Source organism: Microtus pennsylvanicus, chromosome 8 (assembly GCF_037038515.1).
Source record: "Microtus pennsylvanicus isolate mMicPen1 chromosome 8, mMicPen1.hap1, whole genome shotgun sequence".
Classification (NCBI taxonomy): Eukaryota; Metazoa; Chordata; class Mammalia; order Rodentia; family Cricetidae; genus Microtus; species Microtus pennsylvanicus.
Window position 1 is genome coordinate 111,234,517 of NC_134586.1, and position 10,165 is coordinate 111,244,681.

Sequence of the window (10,165 nt, forward strand, 5' to 3'; positions counted from 1 at the left end):
CAGTACCTCAGCCATGAGGCTGGAAAGCTAAGGAATGGGCTGGATCCAGCCATCAAAGCCACGGCTTTAGTCCTACTGAGATTGCTTGGTAAATTAAAGACTCATGTGGTCAGAAAAACAGAGAGAGATACAGTAAAGAGAGTGTCAAAGACAAAGAAAATTTTTAAATGATTTACAGCGTGTTAAAAATATATGCAGACTAAAAGTTAAAATTCTTAAAGTAAAAAAAACAAAAAAAAGGAATAAAGTTGTTGTGTGTGGTAGTACACACCTTTAATCCCAACACTTGAAAGGCAGAGGGAGATAGACCTCTGTGACTTCAAGGTGTGGTAGCACACACCTTTAATCCCAGTGCCTAGAAGGCAGAGACAAACAGTTCTCTGTGAGTTCAAGGTGTCGTAGTGTACACCTTTAATCCCAATGCCTGGGAAGCAGAGACAGGCAGATCTCTGAGAGTTTAAGGACAGCCTGGTCTACACAGTTACTTCAGGTCAAAGATACAGAGAACCTGTCTCAAAAAGCAAAGAGTTAAAAGTAAAAATAAACAAAATAGAGGTTAAAACAAAGCTGCACAAAGATGGAAAATACACAGAGAATTTTGATACTGTATGCTATTATGCTGTCTTTAAATTATTTAAATGCTGAGGAAGGAGCAATAGATGCTAAAAGATATTTATTTATAAATGCTGCTGAACTAATCCAACATAGATATTTTGATGCCTTGACTTTGAAATTTGGATCTAAGGACATGATGCTTTGGAAAGGAGTTTCTTATTTTGTGTTCACAGAGGATGAGACCCTGTTCATTTCTTCTATTCCGATTTGGTATGATGGACCACGCCCTCCTGAAGGGTTGTTGTGAACATCTTCGGAAAATTGCTTCGCTCAACTGCCAACTGAGATGAAACTAGCACACAAGTTATACCATGAAAGACCTAATTAACGACGCCCCCATTCAGCAGGAAGCAGTTTGGAGAGAAATAACTGTGCCCATGTTCCCAAAAAATGTTTATAAATGTTCTTTTACATTTAAAGGGGGATATGATATAGGTATGAATAATTTGCATTAGTATAGATTTTGCTTTATTGATAGAGATTTACGGTCAATTTTGTTATATGTATATGTATTTCTGATATTGATTAAGGTATTGTGATTGTGTAGTTCATTATTAAAATGTAATGTATAATTAGGAAATATAGGTTGTTGATGGATAATCATAAATAATAGTCAAGTTTGTAGTCATGTTAGTTAATATTTTCTAGATGTGCGTAGATATATTTTAGATAGGCATTCTTCATATTTTTCAAAGATTATAGAATATGGCATTTTAAATGTTTTAATAACTTAGGACTTTTCATGACAATGAGACACTCTGCTCCTGGCAGCACCAATCTACTTCAAGAGGAAGATGGTCATTGAAGAGGCTCCTTATGGAGTTTGATAGCCATTTGGGCAAGAAACTGCTCTTGCCTGGACTATTGCATAAACTGGACACAGAGAACCCACAGAGAGAGGACTACTGAACTTGCCTAAGATGAGATGATCTTTCGGGGTTCCTGATTCATGAAAGAGTCTGCGAGACATTCTGCAGGACACAACAGATAGTGACTGAACTGACTTTGAATTTTCCTGCTTTATGGAAATGTCTGCTGGATACCATGGGCCTGTAGGCTGAAGATGGATGCCCCAACGGTACAGAGGAACTTTGGCTGACTGTCCAGGCAGCGAGATGTCTCTGTCATTTCTAGAGTTTTAAAAGTTGCTTTTTTCTTGTTTGCTTAGGTAGTATTGTATCTTTCTGGAGTCTTTGATGGAGTTAAGAATAGTTAGTTATAGTTATAGTTTTCCTTAGTTATGATAAAGATTATTGTAACTTTTACTTGATAGCTGTTTTGTTATATGTAATTTTGCTATGTTAAAGTTAAAGCCTTTTTGTTGTTGTTGTTTAAACCGAAAAAGGGGAAATGATGGAGGAAGGTCATTGGTTAAATAAAAAGAAACTGCTTGGCCCTCATTGGTTAGAAGATAGGTGGGAGGAGTAAACAGAACAGAACACTGGGAGGAAGAGGAAGTGAGCTCAGATTCCACAGCTCTCCTCTCGGGAGCAGACGCCTCAGGGAGACGCCATGCTCCCAGCTCCCAGGCAGACGCACGCAATGAAGCTCCAACCCAGGATGGACATAGGCTAGAATCTTCCCGGTAAGCGCACCTAGGGGCGCTACACAGATGATTAGAAATTAATATGTGAGAATTAGCCTAGAAGAGGCTAGATAGAAATGGGCCAAGCAGTGATTAAATGAATACAGTTTGTGTGTTGTTATTTCGAGAATAAGCTAGCCAGGCAGCCAGGGTGCTGGGAACGCAGCCCCGCCGCTCTTATTACTACAGCTGTGACTTTGATGACTGGATCCACCCCATTTCTTAGCTTTCTGTGAATCTAACTTCATAGTGGAGGTATCCATGTTTATTGTCACAACTCTATGGCATTCCAAGGTCCCTGCCACCACCATGAATTATGCTGTTGGCGATTCATAAGCACCATTTAAGTGAATTGTGGCTGGGCCTCTTAAGAGAGCTGCAAGGTTTTTCAGCTAAAGCTGAGTCAGGAAGCCTCTCTTAAATAAGACATGCTTGCCTTTAGCAAACAGAGCCACTGAGAAAATGATGCTACCAAGAAACCATGCTTAACTCTGTTCTTTTGTGTTTAGAATTACTTCCCAAGCTCTTTCAGGTTTTATGTTGATATTGTTGTCCACTTTATATCTTACATTAACACATAATTCTTGTCATGTGGCTTGGTACTTTTATCAGTGAGGCATTGTCATCTTGCTTCCTCTGTGTTTGGGTGACAACTGCAGACTGAGCCTTTCCTCTTCCCAGAGTTCTCCTATTCTGGCCAACTATACTTTCTGTCTGGCTACTGGCCAATCAGTGTATTATTAAACCAATACAAGTAACAAATATTTACAGGATTCAAAACCATTGTCTCACAGCACGTACTGGCTAGCTTTTACATCTTAAATTAACCCATTTCCATTATTTTATATTTTACCACAAGGATCATGGTTTACCGGCAAGGTTCCAGCACATCTGTCTCCTGTGGTGGCTACATAGTGGCTCACTGACTCCACCTACTCTCTCCCAGCATTCAGTTAATTTTCCTGCCTAGTTATATTCTACCCTATCACATGCCAAAGCAGCTTCTTTATTCATTAACCAATAAAAGTGACACATGTACAAAAAAACTTCCAATACTAAAAAAAAAAAAACATTTCCAAGTACATTCAGTTGTGGTGCCAAGGGTGGTCATGCAGAGAGACTTAATCCACCCTCAGCAACTGCCATCGGCCCTGCCCAGTCTTTCCAAATGAGCATCACCTTTGGGTTTCCTACGGTAATGCTGCTTTAAGACAAGGCTCCAATGTGTAGCTCACACCCTCCAAATTACCTTAAATTAATACACAATCTAAGTTGCATTGCTCCCCATGGAAACATTTATTTTTTAAACATAGCCTATGTTGGCCTCAAACTATGTAGTCAAAATTACCTTGAACCCTCTGATTTCCTAGGTCCTCTGGGATTCTAGGCATGCACTCTTATATCTAGTCTATTTGGTGCTAAGTAGTAAATCCAGGGCCCCATGCATACTAGGTAAGCACTTACCAGTTGAGCTATGTTGCTTGCCCCTGAAAACACATTTTTAAAATAAAGGTAAAGCTCCACCAGATACTCATTCTGAAGCCATCCCCGGAGCCTTAGCTGTTCCTCCCAAGAAAATCTAGTATTCTCATCACTGTGACTGACACCACCAACCTCCTAAAAAAAAAAGAAACCATATTTCCTCTTTCCCTCTCAGTTGTCACTGGAGCAGTCACTGCCTCTGCCTCCTAAGCCAGTATTCCTAAACCCCTGAGTCTATTCACACTCCCTAACATAGCCAGCAGAACCTGCCTTTGTCAGTATGCATGACACTGTCCTTGCAGGCTAGCCCAGGAGAAAAATCTGCCTGACATATGCCTGGTAGGACTAAAACATCAAGGAGGGGGATGAGGAGGCAGAACATGTGGGACCCCTTACTTATATGTGTTCAGAAATCATGGCAGAATTCCTAGAAGTTTAAATCAGTACCTCAAACAGTTGTGATGATTTGATGAGGGGAAGAGTAAAAGAAATAAAGACAACAATGGTTGGTATATTTTTATCCAGTTTTGTGCTACTGTTTTGTATGAGGCATCTACAAAACCTGCTTGAAGTGTAGATTCCTGGGCTCCATGCCTTTAGATTTTGATCTGCACTTTAAACAAGCACCCTGATGGTTCAGACAGACATTGATCCACCCAACCACACTTTGGAAACCACTGACTGAAAAATGATAAAGATCTCTGAGCTCAGGATGTAGAGGCCAAATCCTGACACTGTCCCCACAAAGGATCATAGGCCTATCCCCATCTTCTTTAATTATGGTTTCCTTTCTAACAATATGAGGAACTCAATAAAATGATCTCTAAGCACCAGTATTAAGAAGGATTCGTTTCCTTAATAATTCTTTATAACCGTCTTCTCTTGGAAAACTAATAGTATGTAATTATATTGATATCTATGATATAAAAAGTAAGTGTATTGTTTAAGTTATTTAATAATAACACAGATAAGGTTCCTATACTGTGCCTTGTGTGGCCACAGTCCTTTCCCTTATTGGGCATTTTCGCATCTTTTTTTAAAAACAAAAACAAAAAAAAACCTACGTATTCCCTTCGGTACTGAATGCCTTAGATATATTCTCATCAGTTTAGTGAATTAGGTAGAACTTCCAAGTACATATGAAAGGTTTTAAGAGTAGGGAAAAATACTTTAAAAAATATTTTTAATTAATTGTTTGGGAATTTCATATAATGTGTTTTGATCATATCCACACCTACTCCTTCCCCCAAATCTCCCTATGTCTGTCTCCCATCTCCTCTAATTTTATGCCTTTTTAAAATAACTTACTGAATCTAGTGTGTGTTGGCTACACATTCATAGATGTGGGGCTATTCACTGGAGGCATGACTGATGTACCAGGATCCAGATTCTTACAGAAAAGTGGTGTTCCCTTTCCCAGAAGCCATTAACTGTCCAAAGATCCCCAGGAGTCTGGGCTTATGAGCCACTCACCACTCCATACAGTGCTGGACCTTGTAAAGATATTATGCAGCTCTCCGTACAGGACTGTTAACTTCTGCAGATCTTAAGCAAGAAGCCACAGCTGCTGTGAGTTCATGAGGTCAGTTGTCCTGCAATATCCAGAAGATACTGCCCATTCTGTTCCTCTCCAAACTCTGGCTACTAAAATCTTTCCATCCACTCTTCCATGATGGTTTCTGAGTCTTCGGTGTGGGCATGGTGTCTCTTTTATGGCTAAACACCCTACTGACACTTACTCTCTGACTTTTGACCATTGTAAGTTTCTGCATTAATTGACATTCGTGGCACAAAGCAACTTCTTTGATAAAGTCTGAGATCTGAATCAATATATGGGTGTAAAGATTGATTTAAAGAGCAGTTTGATGCTGTGTCCACTTAGAAAAATAACAATAATAAATAAAAATAATAGTGGTAGGTTCATCCCCATGGCCTCTAAACTCCACATCCATAAATTCCTAGCCAGATTTACAGTACCTGGCATGCATTTCCTCTTGTAGAGTACACCTTAAATTCAAACAGAGGTTGATTACCCCTCTAACTGTTGAACCACTATTGCACTCATGAAATTATTATTCTTCACAGGGGTCACAGATGAGTCACACTATTGATGACTTCTTTTTCCCTACAAAGCACCTTCTAGAACTATAAAAGCTGGCCAGTTTGGAGGAAACTAGCCCCATCCTCCTGGTGAACAAAAAAATACTTTTAATGACAAAAACTCTAAGGTAAAAATTACAGAAAATTATACTCATTTCTCCAACTCCCAAAACTAGCAGATTATGAACAAAGTCAAAACTCACTGAGCCCACAATCATCAAATACATGCTCAAGGTTCTCATGCCTTATTAATTCCTTCCAGAACCATGGTTTCTTTTTTAAAAAAAATATTTATTTATTTGTTATGTATACAATAGTCTATCTGTATGTATGCCTGCAGGCCAGAAGAGGGCACCAGACCCCATTACAGATGGTTGTGAGCCACCATGTGGTTGCTGGAAATTGAACTCAGGACCTTTGGAAGAGCAGGCAATGCTCTTAACCACTGAGCCATCTCTCCAGCCCCCAGAACCATGGTTTCTTAGTGTAGAGTTGTTCAATCCAAAAAAAAAAATGTATTTAACATAACCAAAACTCTGCTAAAGACTGTGACTTCAGAAGTAAGATATTGATCCTGGTAAAGTTTTTGTCTTGCAAGCATGAATACCTGAGCTTGATTCCCAGAAGCCACATTTTAAAATAGAAAGAATGTGGTCCCATAAGCTTGCAGTCCCATTGCTGAAGAGTGAGACAGGCCAGCCAGCCTGTCTTACTTGGTAAGTTCTAGACCAATGAAAGTCCCCATCTCAAAAAACAAAGGTGGATGGTTGCATCCATGATTCTCCTCTATTACACACACACACACACACACACACACACACACACACACACACACACCAAAATTAAGAGATAGCCAAGAATGATAATGCATACCTATAATCCAACACTTGAGAGTTAAGATCAAGAGTTTAAGGCCAACCTTAGCTATGTAGCAAGTTTAAGACTAGCCTGGGCTAAATAAGATCCTGTCTAAAATACTAAAAGAATATTAAATGAGATAAACATACATCATTACTTATTGGCAGTATGTTTTGATAACTAAATGCAACTCTAGCAGAAAAAAAGAATAATGAACTCTTTGGAGAATGAGAGCAAGAATGGTTGTTTTGAGGATTTGTCTTTCAGGATGAGGGAGAATTTTCTCCTTAGGATTAGAACGAAAAGAAAGAACATTTCCAGAAGTAGGTGAAACCCAGGCCAAGCAAAGCCTTGAGGCTCATCAAAAGGAAAAAGTGTGACTTTTATCCCACAAATGATAGGACATGGAGAAGGGCTGAACTGCCAAAGTAAAGTTGAGATTTCTGTTTTATTTTTTTAATTTATTTATTTATTAAGGATTTCTGCCTCCTCCCTGCCACCGCCTCCCATTTCCCTCCCCCTCCCCCGATCAAGTCCCCCTCCCTCATCTGCTCGAAGAGCAATCAGGGTTCCCTGACCTGTGGGAAGCCCAAGGACCGCCCACCTCTATCCAGGTCTAGTAAGGTGAGCATCCAAACTGCCTAGGCTCCCCCAAAGCCAGTACGTGCAGTAGGATCAAAAACCCACTGCGATTGTTCTTGAGTTCTCAGTAGTCCTCATTGTCCGCTATGTTCAGCTAGTCCGGATTTATCCCATGCTTTTTCAGACCCAGCGAGGGGTGCACCCACACACTGAGACAATGGGGATGTTCTATCGAGATTTCTGTTTTAAAAAGGCCATTCCAGGAGACTGTATTGGAGAGAACTAAAACCAGATAAGGGCTGTCAAGAAAAGAAATCAGTAACAGTGCCCCAAGAGAGAGTGTGGATGTAAGCCCAGGAATCTCAGTGGGTTGGGATGCTCCACCAGCCACAGACTCATACCCTAAGGAGTGATGGATTTCATCCTTCTTACTGTTGTCCTTGCTTTTCTTCCTCTACTCCTAAATTTGTAGTAACCTGCCATTGTTTTCTGGTTCCCATTTGGAATACTACAGTGAGCAGGGACTTCATTGGAAACCCCAATAGCTGATGGATGGTTTTTAATGCTGCCAGCCTTGCAGCCCCACTGTGTGCTGCTACAAACAGCTTGGTAGCAATTTGCATAGCAACTAAATGAGATGAATAGATAAGAAAATGCTAAGAAAGGATTCTTTTAAATTTAGCATGTATATTTTATGTCTCTAAACTTGTTTTCCAAAGAAAATCATCCCTCGTAAACAGCTTCATTAAGTCTTTGCATCAGCATGCTAAATAGATATATATTATACCATCTAGAGGCTTTTAATTTTCTTTTGAAAGAATTCCACCAAATGAGGTAATTTAACAAGTAAATTTAAGTCTAGGCCATGATGACTGTTTTCTTTTGTTTCTTAGGCTCTAAAAGCCCACTAAGGATGATTCTTGAATTTATTTTAATACTCAGAAATATAGGACACCTCTTACATTTCCCTCAAGTCAATGTTTGTCTTGCAGCTATTACGCCATTTTTGAGGAGAGTGAATTGAATGGCTGGGATTACGATTATGGCTTCTGCTCACCCAAGACGCTCCAATGTGCTCCAGAACCAGATGCTTTTAATCCCTGTGAAGATATCATGGGCTATGCCTTCCTTCGGGTCCTGATTTGGCTGATTAATATCCTAGCCATCGTTGGCAACTTGACAGTCCTCTTTGTTCTCCTGACCAGCCGCTACAAACTGACGGTGCCCCGTTTTCTCATGTGTAATCTCTCCTTTGCAGACTTCTGCATGGGGCTCTATCTGCTGCTCATTGCTTCAGTGGACTCCCAGACCAAAGGCCAGTACTATAACCACGCCATAGACTGGCAGACCGGCAGCGGCTGCAGTGCAGCTGGCTTCTTCACTGTGTTTGCCAGCGAGCTCTCGGTCTACACACTCACAGTCATCACTCTAGAGCGGTGGCACACCATCACCTATGCTGTGCAGCTGGACCAAAAGCTGCGGCTGAGACATGCCATCCCAATCATGCTGGGAGGCTGGCTCTTTTCTAGTCTGATTGCCATGTTGCCCCTTGTGGGTGTCAGCAATTACATGAAGGTCAGCATCTGCCTCCCCATGGATGTGGAATCCACTCTCTCACAAGTCTACATATTATCCATCTTGATCCTCAATGTGGTGGCCTTCCTCATTATCTGTGCTTGCTACATTCAGATTTACTTTGCAGTTCAAAATCCAGAGCTGGTGGCTACTAACAAGGATACTAAGATTGCTAAGAAGATGGCCATTCTCATCTTCACAGACTTCACGTGTGTGGCACCAATCTCTTTCTTTGCCATCTCAGCAGCCTTCAAAGTGCCTCTTATCACTGTCACCAACTCCAAAGTTTTACTGGTCCTTTTTTATCCTGTCAATTCTTGTGCCAATCCATTTCTTTATGCAATTTTCACAAAGGCATTTCAAAGAGATTTCTTTCTGCTGCTGAGCAAATTTGGCTGCTGTAGACACCGGGCTGAACTTTACAGAAGAAAGGAATTCTCTGCCTATACCTCCAACTGCAAAAACGGCTTCCCAGGATCAAGTAAGCCTTTCGAGGCTGCTCTGAAGTTGTCCAGAGTGCACTGTCAACATCCTGCTGTCCTAGACAAGACTTGCCACCAAGAATGCTAATGTGGTAACTTCATTACTGAATTGTACTTAGATATGGGGAAGAGAAAAGTCTACCTGAGCTAGTCACTTTCATATAATGCATTTTAGAAAAATATTTATTCTTAAGCACTTTAGGAGAATTGTACTTGGTTCAGAAAGTGGCCCGTGACAGGTGGTCAATGGAACTGGGCAGTCAGAACTGCCCTCTGGAACTCGATGACATTAATTTCAGGAGTGTTTAGGAACTTTTGTAAAAATTTAGAGAAGAGTAATTTTGTTTGTTGAATCTAATATTAAGAAAAACTAAGGTGTCATTTTTGCATGTCTCTGGTCTTTTTCACTTCAGTCTTGTTATTTTTGCTGTAGTCTCCAAAAGTATTAGTTCATAACAGATTGAAAATTTTACGTGGTCTTTGTCATGAAACAGTTTGATAAACGCATTCAAGAGACGCACTGTGCAGTGTGGTAGCCATTAGCCTTACATGGCAAATAGAAGTTTCTTAGCCGTATTCCAAGTGCTTCCCATATCTGACTAGTAATGGACGGTACAAATGCCAACCGTTTTGTCTGTCGTGTGGGGAGTTCTGTTAGGCAGCTCTGTTCTAGAGACTTCTGTCTCCTGTCTACTTTCCACTTTCCATCTGAAGGCGTGTTTCTGCATACTTGTCTAGCTTGCAGATCATGGAAACCTAGTAGGTAGGAGCGCACCTCAGCCCATTTTGCTTCCTCATCTCCTGCCTCAGGATCTTGGAAATGATGCACAATAAACATGCCCAGTTGAATTGATTAAATCGACAAGGAAAAGTTTTTATTTCTTGA

The 10,165-nt window shown here is 40.5% G+C and overlaps 1 protein-coding gene across 1 annotated transcript in view; it reads left to right on the top strand.

Moving 5' to 3' along the window:
• Lhcgr (luteinizing hormone/choriogonadotropin receptor) overlaps positions 1–9,846 on the top strand; it is a 59,095-nt gene extending 49,249 nt beyond the window's left edge. Inside the window, exon 11 of the mRNA XM_075984352.1 lies at positions 8,215–9,846. Coding sequence (XP_075840467.1) covers positions 8,215–9,367 — 1,153 coding nt within the window. The 3' untranslated portion in view covers positions 9,368–9,846. The remainder of the gene's footprint in view (positions 1–8,214) is intronic.
• The last annotated feature ends 319 nt before the right edge of the window (positions 9,847–10,165 follow it).